The 15990-nt window shown below is 43.1% G+C and overlaps 1 protein-coding gene across 2 annotated transcripts; it reads left to right on the top strand.

Moving 5' to 3' along the window:
- The first annotated feature begins 5883 nt into the window (after window positions 1–5883).
- LOC102423376 (ubiquitin-conjugating enzyme E2 L3-like) lies at window positions 5884–6348 on the top strand. Of its 2 annotated transcripts, XM_006088782.1 has the most exons (2): window positions 5884–5910; window positions 6007–6348. In XM_006088782.1, exons 1-2 carry the CDS (start codon window positions 5884–5886, stop codon window positions 6346–6348), a joined length of 369 nt encoding a protein of 122 aa, XP_006088844.1. The 2 variants fall into 2 exon arrangements, with proteins under 2 accessions (XP_006088844.1, XP_006088843.1); XM_006088781.3 differs by having other exon boundaries at window positions 5884–6348.
- Window positions 6349–15990: the final 9642 nt, after the last annotated feature.

The following is a 15990-nucleotide window of genomic DNA, read 5'->3' as shown; positions in this document are numbered from 1 at the left end:
CTTCTTATCATTCAAAATCTTCCTATCTTTCAAAATCTTCTGGAGGGCTGTCTCCTATGGGAGAGGGAGGCCCTGAGCTTCTGATCCCAGGGAGGGATTTATTACCTGCTGGAGAGCAGCAGCGTGTGTGTGTGTGTGTGTGTGTGTGTGTGTGTGTGTGTGGTTTCCATTGATAGAGCAGCTCCTAAGTGCTGGTCCATGAACTGGCTCCATCAGAATCTCCCAGTGTTGTAGGCAGTAAGAACGGCACCGTATGTCTGACCAGTGGGGTCAGACCAAACTTGGGTTCAGCAACCTCCATACTTGGGTTCTGGCTTGGAAAGAATTCAAAGTCCAGACCCAAATTGTAAGAGAACATTTATTTGGTAAATTACAGAGACAGAAGAAGTAATTCCTAGAAGAAATGGGCTTAGGAAACAAGTTATGGAGGTAAAAGAAGGACCCTTGGAGCTTGAGAGTAAGGAAGGTAATGGTAATGTATGGGGAGGGGGCGGGAGGAAGGCCAGGAAAGGGACAGGCATAGGTGTGTTCCCTGGAAGGAGAGCGCACTAGGTCCTCCATTCTAAGGGTTTTAAGGGAGGAGGTTTTAGGGGAGGTGCGAGATCTCAATAGAATATTCAGCAGTTTTCTAGGTGTGTTCATTCAGGGTTGTGGTCTCTACTGATTGATTAGCCTGCACCAGGGCAGGGGGTTGGGGGTGGGGGACATTATTCAATGCGGCTGGTCCGGACATCAGCTGTGGCTGGTTTTATTGCTCATCTGGGCCTGGAGCTGAAACTGAGGCATAGATGTTATGGAGGAAAGGTCAGGGGGTCCAAACCACTTGACCAGCAATATGCTAGGGGAGGAAAAGTCACCCTAGGGTGAGGTCCCACCCTACAATTGATTATCCATTGCTAGGCTTTCCATCCTGGTGACTTTCTCTACCTGGTCCATCATCCTTGCTCTGCTCATGTCTGTCTAACTGCTTACACCACGATGGATAATAAAAATGGGCCTTCTAGGCCCCAGCCCAGATCCACCAAGTCATCCCAAGGTAAAGGTCTGAAATCCTTTGACAGCCACAGCCCTGATTTTTTTCTGATACACAGCCAGCTTGAGAGGCACTTAGAGAACAGAATACTCACTAGATTGAAAGGTGTACACTGTGTCCCGTTAGCGGAGTGATTAGCTTTAAACAGGAAAACCAAAAATACAACACGACACAAAACTCTGTTGCGCAGCCGCAGAACGCATGTCGGAGCCGAACCACCCATCTAAGAAGTGTTGAACACAAAGGTGCAAATGTGGAGGATGCAACACAACCTATTGCCACGCTCAGAGAATTCAAAAAAGACGCCACTTATCAACAGGCCTTGTTTTCTTAAATTGTGTTACTATTTTTGAGCACCTTTGCCTCATTTCACCTTCAGTTCCTACAACTGTGGGAGACTGGACTTAGGTTCCAAATAAAGCATGACTCAATCATGGAAGGAAATGGGCTGGCATTGTCCAAAGCTCAGAAATCAGCCACATCAACTGTGAACCGTGGAGCCTGGTTCTACTTCACCTGCAGCAATCCCACTATCAACATTGCCTCGGGCTGCCTGTGTTTAGGCCTTGTGCCCAGTTTTTTGCCAGTGTTATCACATTATTCTTCACAAATGCCTCCTAAGCTAGGTATGAATATTATCCCCACTTTAATAATGGGGGAAATAAAGCTTAGGGATATTAAATAATTTGCCAGAGTTGTAGCCCCAACATTTCAGTCATCCTATGCTTCTCCATTCAGACAATACCATCTGGAGCCCTGTGGGCTGCTAAGAGCCCTTCCCTAGTGATGAGAACAGCCAAGAAAGGAGAAAAGAACAACACCTGCAGCAAAAATCGTCTTCTCCCATAAAACAAAAGCTCTCTAACAAAACCAAGCCAGCTTTGATGAACAAAAAATAACACTTGTTTAAAACATGAGATGTGACAGCTGCTTAGCCCCATAGATTTAGATGAGTTTTGTAGTCCTCCTATGACCTGCTCCAGCCCCTATGCCCCTTGACAGAAACAAGGTCAGAATAAATATGAAAATAAAAATATCTTTGCTTTTCCTTAATCAACAATCAAACTTTTTTCTAGAGCTTGTCTTCTCTATAAGCTAAACCCTCTCAGGGAATGTCTAAAGTCTTGGCTCCCTTCACAAAAGGCCATTGATGATTCGGGTCCCAGCCCCCTGCATTCCTTGGGCAGCTTTTTCTGCAGGGAGTCCCACCCACACTTGAGCTTTCTCTCAACTTCTCCCTCCTAGATCCCGTGTCTCAGAGAAGATCGACATTCAACAGGAGGCAAATTTGAGTCCATCAGGGTTTCTAAGAAACCAGCTATGACCCAGCAGCACATCAAAGAGTCTGACATTTGCCCTGCACAGACCCTTCATGCCCTTTCTAAAGAGCATCCACCCACTTTCTATAATGATTAGTATTGATACCTAGTGAGCAGTGACAATGTGCCTCAAACAATGAGAAACACAAAAGCCCCTTTACCTTCCACCCCTCGCCCAGTGTCTTGCAGATAAAAGTAATGGCTGCCATTCACTGAGCCCTTACCATGGACCAGATCCTGACATTTAACCAACTGACATTCACTCTTCACAACAACTTGAATAGGTGGGAAGACACAGGTTTCCCCATTTTACTGATGGGAAAACTGATGCTCAGAACCTTACCCAGCTAGGAAATGGATACCAGCAGGTTCCAACCCCCTAGCTCTTAACTAGTATACCATAACCTCACCCCTGCCCGCCCCCCTGGCCCCCACCACCTTAGTAACTGTTGTAGGCCAGCTTTGAATGTCACACATTTTCCATTCATTATCTCCCATCTTGTTTTGGCTGGATTAATAAATATTTTTTAAGGAGCGGCAACAAGAGTTCTAAAGATTGTGCTGATAGAATGTCACTTGCTTTGCCTTTAGGCAGGCTTTGCAAACACTACAGAAAGGGAGACAGACAAGGCAGGGAGTGGCAGGAAATACCAACAAAAATGCAGGTCTCATCTTTCAAAGACATAGTCATAACTATTCCACTAAAGTGCAATGAAATAATTGAAAAGCATGCTGATTGGATTCACGAGGATTTTTATTTTCTTCTACTTATTGTCTACAAATGGCTTCCAACCTGACATAGTCCCAGGTCTGGGTCAAAATGAGAAAAAGAAGAAATTGCAATGATTGTTACACAGCTAAATTTATTCACTTTAAATGGCTATTCTTTATTATGAGATTGTTTCCCAATAGTTTTAGTATTATGATATCCTTTCTTCTAAGAAGTGATGATGATAGAAAATGTTCACTTTCCTTCCCTCTTTTTAAAATTGTCTTTATTTTACTAAATAAAGAGTTGCTCACCTTATATCAGTTTTTCAAAAAAAAAATTTTAATTTGACTCATTCAAAAAAAGCCTTGAGATAATTATTTCTGAATTTTCTGACTAGTATGAATTCTTTTGTAAAGCCTAGTAAAGTTTTATTTTGAAATAAATACATAAATTTTAGGAGAATCACATACACATACCTATGCTCCTTTTTAAGTTTTATTTTTTAAGTTTTTCTAATTCTTTTTTATTTCTAATTCTTTTTTTTCACTTATCACTGAAGGAAGAGTGTAGAAAAGCAAGAAGGTTTCTTGGCAATGTTGAGAGATTTTAGTGACAAGGGAATAATTAGATGCATCAGTGGGTAAAGTGAAATTTAACAAAATATTTTAAAATTGTTTTTTATGAAGCCATAAGAAATCATTGTTTGTTGGACAACAAAAGGTATTTTTGTCTATTGCAGAAGGAAAACTTACAAAAATTTCGCAAAGTTTAGGCTGCAGCAAATGATAAATATCTGATCACACAAAAAATTTTAAAGCAAATTATCTGACCCCATAGCATGATACTCAAGAAACAAAACCTCTACTGTGAACAGACTCTATTTCAAGAGCACACTGAGGGGGGTTGGAAAATGCAATTTAGGCTTAGACTAAATTCACATGCTAATAAGAACCTCCAGATAAAAGCTGCTTCACAATGGGTACTAACCAGTTAGCAGATTAACAAAATTCAGACCAAACAGAGTAGGAATTAGACATGTTTGTCGTATGACCATATGTCTGGAGAGTTAGCCTGTCCTGGAGGTGTTGGGGGACAATATAGTTAAGAATCCCAGATAAATCAGCATATTGCATAATCTAGCAGCCTTCACACAAGGAAATTGTGCTAAGTTTATGTGTAACTTCTTGCAACTCCTTTCAGTGCTGGGAAAATTTGTATCCTTCAAAATGTTGTATTCCTTCCCTCTCTTTCAGTCTTCATAATCTGAGAAAAAGTGGCAAAGCAAAGAATACAGATTAGAGCCACACTGTCTAATCCAGTAGACCCTAACCACAAGTAAGTATTCCAACCTGAAATTCAGTTATATGAACCACATTACAAGTGCTGAACAGCCACAGGTGGCAGTGGCTACCATACTGAACAGCACAGACATAGAACATTTCCATCTTTGCAGGTGGGCCTGTCGGTCAGCTTTATTTTAGGGTCAAAGATCCCACTACCAAGAACTTGAGCTTCACTCAGTTTCCTTATTTGCAAAATAATATCTGTCTCATAGGAACATTAGGAGAATCCAATGTATTAAGAGATCTTTGTAAGCTATAAAACAAATAAATATTAGCTATTGTGATGATGATGATGATGATGATGACGACGACGACAATGACGATGAATGAATGAATTCTATACAGGAAGACTTCAGATAGTTAGAAATGATAAGAAATCTCAGTCTTCACTCAGAGTGGACACAATCCCAGTCATGAGGTGTTTCCTCCAATCATATGCTCTCCCTTTTTTCTTCAAAGTTTCTCCTTCTCTCCATGACTGGGGACAAAGAACTAGACAACGTATAAGTGAATTTGAATCCTATTTGAACACTATATGCAACTACTACTAAGTTTTTTTAAAAACCACATAGACAGAATTCATGTTTTGTACCTAATTTAATGTTTCTCAAGCTAATGTCCCCAACCTAAGGAGCCTGTGGAAATCTATGGGTTGGGTAGAGCAGGGCAGGGGATGTAGTGTTAGAATTATTGCCATTATTACAAAAGTCTTCCCAGAAGTTGTGTGTTTTCCTACCCAGGCCAACTGACATGCCAAGCATTGGTTCTGTCTGAAATTGTATTAGTTACCTCTAATAGTATTGTTTGGTATATGAAATTGCCATTTTTGTAGGTCAAAAATAAACACTGGCAATTGCATGTGGTTCAACCTAATGCTTACCTCACATTGGCCTAGGGGCCAAGAGCTCAGGTTTTGGCTGACACACTGGAGTTCAAATCTCACTCTGCCACTTAGTAACTGTGTCTCTGGGAAATCAATATAGCATAATGGGGAAAACAAATGCAATGTGCAGACCAAGTCTTTCAAAACACTGCATGCATGAGAAAAGAAAATAATGAAGTGCTTTTTGGGTGACAAAAAAGGTAGAGAACCAGTAATCTATTCCTCAAAGGTAGGGCTTTTAATTGACAGTATACTACCCGCTTCAGGCAACGTTCATCATGCAGAACAGAGAACAGAGTCCAGTAAGCAAAGGAGTTCTCCTAAAAATAATAAATAAATGAATGAATAAATAAATAAATAAATAAATAAATAAATAAATAAATAAATAAATAAAATAAAAATAAAAATACCACAGAAGCCCATGCCCTTCATACCTTGGGTTAAACTAAGACAATTGTGCATAAAAAGCTACCCTGGCCCCGCCCCTCCCCCACCCCCGGAAGTGCAGAGGCCGCTCCCGGAAGTGCGGGGGGTGAGGGGGGCTCCAGCCGCCCAGCCATGATGCACCCTGGGAAAGCAGTGCCAGATCCAAGATGGCGGCCAGCAGGAGGCTGGTGAAGGAGCTGGAAGAAATCCGCAGACGCGGAATGAAAAACTTCCGTAACATCCAGGTTGATGAAGCCAATGTACTGACTTGGCAAGGGCTCATCGTTCCTGACAACCCTCCCTATGACAAGGGGGCCTTCAGAATCGAAATCAACTTTCCCGCAGAATACCCATTCAAGCCGCCGAAGGTCACCTTTAAGACGAAGATCTACCACCCCAACGTCGATGACAAGGGCCAGGTCTGCCTGCCAGTGATCAGCGCCGAAAACTGGAAGCCAGCGACGAAAACCCACCAGGTGATCCAGGCCCTCATTGCGCTGGTGAACGACCCCCAGCCTGAGCACCCGCTTCGCGCCGACCTGGCCGAGGAATACGCCAAGGACCGCAAACAGTTCTGGACGAATGCGGAGGAGTTCACCAAGAAATACGGGGAGAAGCGGCCGGTGGACTAAAACCTGCCGCGATGGAGTCCAGCGAGCCGGAGAGACCCCGGGCCCTGCACACACACCTCAAAGCAGGGCTCTGTGGGAAACGGACAGCGCCACCACCTGGCGTTTGCTTGTGGCCGTTACTGACTTTCTACAGTTTTCTTAATCAAAAGTGATCTTAGGTAACCTGTAAAGAAAGGATTAAACGTTTAAGATGTTATAAAAAAAAAAAAAAGGCTACACCGATTGGGGAGGAGGAAGGGAGAACACCAGCCTTAACTGCAAACGCCAGAAACAGGTAAACAAACAAACAAAATAGAACTGTCAAGAGATGTTCGGTCTTGACCTTTTCAGTGGCCCGACAGCTTTGCCATATTAAGTAATGTTTAGTATCACTACTTGAGAAAACAGAAACATGTAGTATTGTACCGTCAGGATATTTCTACTTAAAAAGGGAATTATTGCACTAAAGCTATGGCGCAGATAAAGGGCGGTCCCGTGCTCCCACTGACAAGCGAGGCCAGGCAGCTGCCTTCAGGACCACCTGCCCATCGTAGCCACACAAGAGCCCTGGGAGCAGACACCAAGGACTGTCAGCACCAGAGAGGAAGTCCCTAGGTTGTTGGGACCCAGACACAGAGAACAGTAGCGAAGACACAGAATCCAAACAACCGGAAGGAGGAGCTGGAGAACCAAGCACCCTGAGAGCTGAAAAGAGGAGAGCAGACAGTCGAGTGGGGGCTGATGGATCCTGAGGACGAATCCACAGACCTGGGTGAGCATGGTCACCTGCAGGCGAGCAGGACCCACTTAGAGTGACCAGAAAGGGATGAACTTCTTTGTCCAGAAAACTCTCCCGTATAGGACTCAGCACAGGCCAGCTGTAACAATGGCATCTGACAGAAAGGACACGGGCTGCAGATTCAGACAGATCTGAGTTGTTTGGCTCAGCAGTAGCTCTGTGCCCAAGTGCAGGCAACTGAATCTCTGAACTTCAGTTTCGTTATCTTTAAGACAGGAGCATAATACGACTTTCACAGAGTTGTGGTGAAGACTAGCTGAGGCCACACATACTGGAAAGTGCTGGGGTCGGGACCTGGTACTTAGTAGCTACTCAATAAAAGATCTGTCTCTTCTCTGTAGTGATGATGTTTTTTCTGGGTTGGTTTTGTTACACTTGTACTTAATCGGTCATTCCCCTTTCATATCTGCCAAACATACATTCCTTCTTAGGAAGGCTGCTCTGTTTATTCTTCCAAAGCAACAGGAATAACAATCTCCATTTTGAGAATTACTTAGAATGAATATCTGAGCCTTATTTGGGGTCTTAATGCTGATAGTATCCTTTAGCAGAATGTCAACACTAGAAAGATTTCATTGTTAGCTGACAGTGGCAGTGAAAAAGGAATCCTCAGAAAGCAAGAGTCACCTCCCTCACACCTGCCAAGAAACAAAGAGCCCAAGCCCACAGCCTCCCAGCAGGAGCAGCTGTTCTGGCCCTCCACCCTCCAGCAGAGCCCCGGATGGGTCCCCTCCCACCTTTGCTCTCTGGACTTATCAAGAGCAGACATCTGCAGCAAGGTCTTTGGGGGACCACCCAGAGGGCAGCCAGAGAACCCTGGGGCTCCCCAAGAATTTGCAGAAAGGTCAAGAGTCACTTGCTCTAACAGTTGACTGAAAGCATCTCAGAGAGACCCGATGGAAAGGTCATCTTAAGATAGTGACAGGGCACAGCTTGAGGGGGGAAAGGGGAGAGGACAGAATTTCTTTTTTAAGTAGCAAAAAGTACATCTGTTTCTGGCTCAGCTTAGGCTTTCGAGTCTGATTTTTATTTCAATGGCATTTCCTTGGCTTTTCCAATTCGCGTCTAAATCACAGAATGTGTCCATTGTGCGCTTCTGGGCGTGTATCTATGGGCCACGAAGCACAACGCTGCGAGTGCATTTTCTCACTTCATTAAACATTGCTTTAAAATGGCATCCAAATGTCCGCTCTCCCCATCGTGTCTACAGGGGATCCTGTTACTTTTCCCCCCAGTGGGAACAGAAGGAGCGCCTAAGTCACAAGCTGTGATGTTTAATATTTTTCAATTTCGCATGTCTGCCTTTGCAAGCTGGTTACAGGGCCAGCCTGGCCAGCCATGCCAATGTGTGAAAGGGCCCTCAGTGTCCCTGGGAGGTGCCACTAGCCTTGCAGATCTCCCATCTGGGCTGCAGCAGCCCAAACTGGCCTGCACCCCGGGGAGCCCTTTGCACTTCACTGGGTGAGGTGCTGACTCCACCTCCCACGGGCAGGCCAGGACGCATCCTGCTGACTTAAGAAGATGCCACGTAAATTAGAACTCATGTAACCATATGGTTCAAACCTGCGGGTCATATTTTATACACAAATGACTATGACAGGCGGTATTTTTGTGCTGACAAGTTGTATTTCATCCATGCTTACTTAGAATTCCATGCTATCATTAAAAGCTAAGCAGTAGAACTGTATCATATTTTTATGCAAAAGTTTGATTGAGTTTCCTTCTTATTTAAAAAAGAAAAAATAAGAAAAAGAAACATTTACCCAGGCAGCTTTTGCTTCCTCCTTAACTCTTATTATCCAAGTGTTTGGTGCTATGGTGGTTTCAGATGTCCTAACAACAGGAGTTTGAAAGGACTTCTGGCACCCTAGTTTCCAGACTGACCCTCATTGAGTGTGCTAAACAGCTATTTTGTTGAAATCCCCTAAATAAAAAGTATAATAGTTTACCAACCACCCAGTGCTGTGTAACCTCTGGATGTTCAAACACAGAACCTACTGACTCGACCTTCCTTGATTCCATGGGTTCATAGCAAACCAGGGGCAGTGGTAAATAATAGAGTCTCCAATACAGTGATCAGTAATCTCCAAGGCCTCTAGGTTGAGAAAGAAAATAGTAAGCAAGATGCTAGCTGGAGCATTCTTCAGCCTGCTTCTTAGAAGACAAACCTTGGAAAAATAGCTCTCAAGCTTACTAGAATTCTAATTAACCTCACAGCCCAGCAAATCCTAGAGGTCCCATGACTATCTTAAGATTACAAGGACTAAGAGACTTCAGCACAAATCTTAAACTGAAATGAAATATATATATATATTTGAGTGTATATTCAAAGTAGTTCCTGTAAATATGTCTTCACCCTTGGGAAAATGTCTTGGACCCCCAATTCATTCTCTGCTTTGCCTTTGCAATCCAAAGTGGCCCTCTTTTCTGAATCAAAACTAGGCATGTGGTTTGGGAGAGGATTTTTCTGATTTCTGCATGAATTGATAGAAAAATATTCTGGCAAAGCTACCAATTATACTCGCATTTAGTTGCATATATAACAAATGTTCTTTCTTAAAAAGAATAAAATTTCTTTTAAATCAGGACTACCCTGACTACTCCGGGCACATAGTTGCCAAACCAGAACATCAGGAAGCTCTGCCCCGAAAGTCTGAGGGGCATTTCTAGAAGCTCCGAGAAAGCAGATCACTTCTCTCTGGGCAGGTGGGCCTGGGTTTGAATCCTGTCTTCACCTCTTACTTTCTTTGAGCAAAACCATAATGCCTCCACGCTCAATTTCCTCACCCATAAAACGGAATACAAACTACAATGTCTAATGCACTTGTTAAATTTTCATTTCTTCATCCTACCCCCAACTGAAAGAACACCTGAGCCCCCCAAGCTCTGAGACTACCCGGAGAGTATCTGTGTAGGAGTGAGGAGAGTGTCATGTACTTGAAATTTGATTGTCTCCCTCCCACCCTCCTCCCTCTTGGCACCATCTCTCTTCCACAGGTGCTTGTTTCTTAAGTCTTCCTTGACAATGACTTAGGGACTAACTCATCCTGGGTAGATGTTAATGAGAGACTCTGCAAAATCTTACAGCCTTTACAGATTAAAAGGAATAATGTTCTTTTAATGAGCATGTGTCCTATTTTAAAAGTAATAATCTGATTACTACAAAAAATGGAAAATGTATAAAAGTACAAAGCAGAAGAATCACCCATCATCCTGGTACCCAAAGACAAGCACCATGAGGATATGACCGCCAGTTGACCTTTGAGCTGGACATGGGCAATTGGAGGCTGCTCGCCCCCACCCTGACCTTGGAATGTACAGTTCTGCCTGCCATCCCTGCAGTGGGGGCTGCTCCAAGGACAAAGCCTAGAGAGAGGAAGGTGTTGCTGAGACCATCTGGATGCTATGTGACGGAACCCAGTTAAGGCCTCTATATAAACTTCTAAGATTCTGATGGTCAGGCATGGAGATCTACTCGCCATGTGGTTGTCCAAAACAAGCCTCGTTTATTAAAGTTCCCTCGGTTATTGAAACCGCCACCTACCAATCTGGAGTGTCCTGCCTCTCTCTCAGGTCTTTCCTGGCCCGCCATGTAAGGGGGCCAGTTTGTGAACCAACACACCACGAACATTTCTTTTAGTCTTTTCTGTATGCCTATTTATTGTGACCTTTATTTGTGTATGTATGCTTTTAAAAGGGATGATTAATTACATTGTTGTTTTTAGTTTTACTTAGGACAGAATGCATGCACAACTTAGTGTGTGTGTGTGTGTGTGTGTGTGTGTGTGTGTGTTTTCATTTAACATAACCCAGGAAACATTTTTCACATTATTATAGGCTTCTCAAAAATAGTCATTTTTAATGGCTGCAAAATAAGGGATATATTTTTAAAGGTATAATTTCTAACTCTATTCAGACTATGGGAGATAAATGTATAAAACCAAAACGAAATATAGGTTCTCTAAAAGGCAGTGATTGGGGTCTCTTCATTCCCTGCAGTAACCTTGGTACCTGCCCTAGTGCCTGCCCATGAGAGGGGCTCTTTAATAAATAAGAATAAGAATGGTGAGAATGTAGAGCCCTAGATGCCTCTAAGGCTCCCTCGCCTGACCAGCACTGCCCCTGGTTTGCTATGAGCTCATTCTTCATGATGATTGACAAGTAACTCACTCTCTCCATGCTTTGCTTTCTTCTGTGATCCGTTGCTAAGACACAAGTAAGAGCAAATACAAGATTTATAAAAATAGCAACAGGTTTTTTAAGGCACCTGTTTTCCATTTAACACCCTCACACGCATGTTTTAAAACCTACAGGGGAATTGTTTATTAGAGTTTTCAGAAATCAGAAAAAAATGCAAGTTATAAGAAAGCCGTCTCTGTGATTCTCTGATCCCCAGATATCTATGTTGGAAACTTCACACAAACGAATAAGAAACAGATGCAAAAATAAATTATAAATGGTATATTACTCTATTTAGCCAACATATTGGATGCCCAGGACAAACAAGTCAAGACTTTGTCCTGCCCTAAAAGTATTTGTGTGAAGTGCTGGCAAATGTGGTACCTACTTAGGTCCCAGGGTCTCATCACCAAGAGTGAGGGCAAGATCAGTGGTTCTACCCAAGGACCAGAAACTGATTCTCAGAAAATTTCAAATAACTGAGCAGAGCTGAAAGGATAGTTTCTGATATACCTATACCTAGTGAAAGGCCCCCCAGGAGCAAAAATCAATTTGTGATTTACCTAGGAGCCACCACTGAACTTACCCTTGTACCCTACCAAGCGATTCTGAGTAACTTCATGTACTGCCAAACTTCTTTTTGCCCCTCTAAAACCTAAAGATGTATGACCCTATAAATGTCCACAGACCTACTATCTGAGCAAAATTCGACTTTGGAAACAAATACAATGTGGGCAAGAAAAATGTTAAAAGTTAAAAACACTATCAGTACCATTTAGCCTCGTGTATTAGGTCTAGCTCGGCCAGCCCCAGGGGGAAAGGGAAGGACAAGAATGGCCACATTCTCTCTTCTCTTCCAGCCCACAGCTGGGCTTCAGACAAGAGGAAGATTGTGAGGCCACAGCAAAGGTGGTGGGTAAGAGGTTGGGAGATGGAGCCAATGAGGGAAAACTGGAATAAGTGGGGAGATACCATGTGATAAAAGAGAGGAGATAAAGAACTTTTCGGATTTAAAATTTTAATCTTTAGTTACATGAAAGGATGTTTATGCAAGAGGGTGACCTCTTTTTTCCATCTCTTCTGGGGCAGGTCAAGCGAAAATGGACTTAAGCTGTAGCCGAGTGGGTTTAGGTAAGACAGAGGAAGGAATTTCCTGAATGTGGAGGTCGTTAAACACTGGAATGAGTTACTAAGGGAGTCTGTGGACACTCTTCCTCTGGGGAACATTTAAAAATAAGATAAATTTTCATCTGTCAGGGAGGGTTTAGGAGTAATCCAACCAGAAGGCCTCTCAAAGCATTTTCCAGCCCTATAACCTGAAGGCCAAATTCCCTCCCATTTCATTTCTACAGTTAACTGGATGTGAGATGGATGCCTGGAGCAGAATTCAGGGTTTGGGAAACAGTAACCAGAGGGTATGGCTTTCTGTTCTATAATAAGATACCACTTTGCATGAAAGATGAAAGGCAGATTCCTTTCTGGGAGCCCCATCAGGAAAAACATTCACAACTGGGCAAATTAACTATTGCCCAGACCCCTTCCCTCTCCTCCGGGAAAGACCAAGTACCCTGCCCTCCTCTGGGCTGTTTTGTTCCCTTCGTCTTCTGAGCTCACCTTTCCCGTTTTTAAGTTTATCTTTCCAGACCATCATCCCGAGTATTCTACTAGTTAGTAGAAACTAACTAGTCAGTTTCTCCAAACAGTCTTTTGAAACCTAATCACGTTTCCCCAGCAATTATTTGGCTAACTTTCCATCTTAGATACACAGTAGTAAAATACAAGCTTGCGTTTTGAAAAATTGTCAGGCGCATTCCATTTGCTTGATTTTTCTCCTGAGTTTTAAGCAAATCAGTCTCTGGATTTCCATAGGCCGTGGGAGGGCAGGATAGCCTGACCCACCCTGTGGGCGCTCCCATAACGCTTTTGTAGTTTACTAGCTTTGTTTGCAGTCCGTGGTTAGCCTTTCTTTTAAATGCCTCAAGTCTCCTTTGTTTCAGGCCAAAGCAGGAATCTTAAAGGGAATTGATCATCAAACCCTCCTCCATGATCATGGTACCTCCTCCTCTTCATTCTCAGCCTAACTTTTCTTTTTCCCTTTAGCTTCTCCCACCTCATTCTCACTCCCTCAAGCCAAGACGTTTGTCAAAAGTTTCCTCTGAGTTCTCCAACCCCTTTGTCCAGCATGAACGCTCTGAATTCAAGTGTAAAGAAAAGGAATTTGGTTTAAGTAAGAAAAGGGAAGACAGGGGAAGAGGCTACAGCTGCTCCTAGCAATGAATGCTTCATAACAGTGACCTCTGGAGCAGAGAGAGAAAGTACTCCAGGAACTTTCTGGTATATATGGCAGGATTGGGGCAAAAAGAGACATATAACTTCCTCGGGAGACAGCACGAATTTATTCATCTGTGTGGATTAAAGTAGACCATTTAACTTACCCCTTTCTTGAAACCATCAAGTATTTATGGTTCTAAATTAAGGCAAGCATATTATAAGGATCAAAATAATAGAAAGTCATTATTTTTACTTCTGTAGAAGCTCCCTAGAGAACTTCTAGTCTTGATGGGGATCGGGGAGGAGGGAGATCTCCCTAATCTTTCATGAGGGAAGTAAAAGAGGTGTATTCTCATCTTGTAGGAGGTGAGGAAACCAGGAATGGAGTGATGACATAATTCACCCATTGTGGCCAAAACAATCACAAGATTCTAAGCATTCATATGTATATATTCTTTACCAAGATGCCCTGTTTGAATGAAATTTATTTATGTAGTTAAATAGGTAGTAAGGTTTTTTAAAATGTGTGCATAAAAAATATATTAAATTGAGCTTATGAATAATATCCTTCAAATAACAAAGTGCTTCATTGATATTTAACACACCGAGAGAAGTTGATCAACAGCAGTCTTCCGGGCAAGAGTTGGTTTCATCAGCCTCTCCAGGTCTGCAACCCCAAGGCTCTATCCAGGTTTACCTGCAGGGCTAACCCCTGCCCCAGTTCATTCCAGGCCACTCAGAGCTCAACTGGAGAGAGAGAGAGAGAGAGAGAGAGAGAGAGAGAGAGAGAGAGAGAGAGAGAGAAAGAGAAAGATCCTTCACATTGGTTCCACCTGTGGGGACCTACATTCTCCTGGACACACTCTTTATTGGGGACAGCCTGCACTGAGGTATTGTATGTTAGATGGCTAATCCAGCTGTTAACTGGTAGTCCAGTCCTTAATGAAACAAACCCTGGACTAACAGTGTCTTTGTCCCCTGAAACACTGAGAGATTAACATGAGCATAGTTCCTCCCTTTCAGCTCACCACGTCCTTACCCCTATTCATCCAACCTTCACGCTCAAGCTCATTAGCAGACGAGAATCTTTATTTTCACACATGGTCTGAGCCTTCACCTTAAACCCTTTGCCTTGGGACAGCCAGCTGGTTCTGTCTGGGTCCCTCTCCCCCCGCAGACAGGCAGAACCCACATTGCCCGCTCACAGAAGCATGTAGCCCGGCCCAGGAGACTCGGCCAAAGCTCAGGGTCCCAAGGAGCATCAGATCCTCGGCTAAAACTTCTGCAGACACAGCTGGTTCCACTACAGTCAAACAAATCACTCCTTTGAACAAAAAGCTTCAAAACTTAGAGGGAAGAGAAGATGAAAGCTGCAGGTCTCTGTAAATTATATATTATCCGCGTCTAGAAGGCCCAGAGGGGTCATGAATTTAGAGACTTCCACAAAAACAACATCAACAAAAAGCCAATATCTGACACCTCATGTTCCTGAAACTCATTACAACCCTGGGAATGAAAGTATAGGGAGAAAGAAACAAACCGTGAATAAATTATTTAAAAGAGGGAAAGCTTTCATCATTTTCTTGCATTGTTCCTGAGCTTTTCCCAATCGGTTCAAAACCAGTGGAAAGAGAAGTCCTGTCTCCTAAATTATCCCTTGATTTCAAATGATCTCTGGTCTGGGCTGAAAACTACAGAGGCCTCCAATCTTTAACCCTTTCTTCTCTTTCTAAAATGTCATCAGGAAAAGCAGTAAGGAGATTTAAATGACATGTCATCTGAAAGAGAGATCTTTTCTTTTTTTTTTAATCAGCCTCTCAAATTAATAAAAAACTGTATCCCTTCCACTGAAGTGGGAAAATGCCTTGGGAGAAAGGTGCTGATTCTTCCCCGACACCTGAGATGTGACTATGTACTCTCATACTTTATTCAGAGCACTTTTCCCCCACAATGCTTTGCTCCTTGGGACCATAGGGCATTCCCCTTGTGCTCTGTTGCACAGAGCTGGAGCTGCACAAATTTGAGGTGTACAGTGGGTGTGAGCTATAACGCCTCAGGATGCCCTGCTCACCTCCATACCCATAGGATCTCGCTCCCAGTAAGGACTCAATGAAGCCTGGTTAACTCGATGAACAAATGAATGAGCGATCGTCTCTAAATCTCTAAGATCCCCCCCAACCCCCATCAATCTTTCCTAAGAATCACTCCTCGCCCGTTTCCTTCCTCTAAGACACTTCACTAATCAAAGGGATGCACCATATTCTGAGAGTCTTACACATTCTGTTTCTTATTTCATCTGAGAAAGAATGTACTGAAGAGTCCTCCCCACCGCATGTGGATTGAATTTCCATCTCTTCTCCCCATTTCCACCTTTCTTTTATTTCTGTCTCCATCAGAGCACAGCACTCAATATT

The sequence above is a fragment of the Myotis lucifugus genome, unplaced genomic scaffold, assembly GCF_000147115.1.
Source record: "Myotis lucifugus unplaced genomic scaffold, Myoluc2.0 scaffold_52, whole genome shotgun sequence".
NCBI classification, from domain to species: Eukaryota; Metazoa; Chordata; class Mammalia; order Chiroptera; family Vespertilionidae; genus Myotis; species Myotis lucifugus.
This window is presented reverse-complemented; position numbering and strand designations above follow the sequence as displayed.

Coding starts and splice junctions, on each gene's coding strand:
- LOC102423376 (XM_006088781.3), top strand. CDS start 5,884: ATGGCGGCCAGCAGGAGGCTGGTGAAGGAGCTGGAAGAAATCCGCAGA.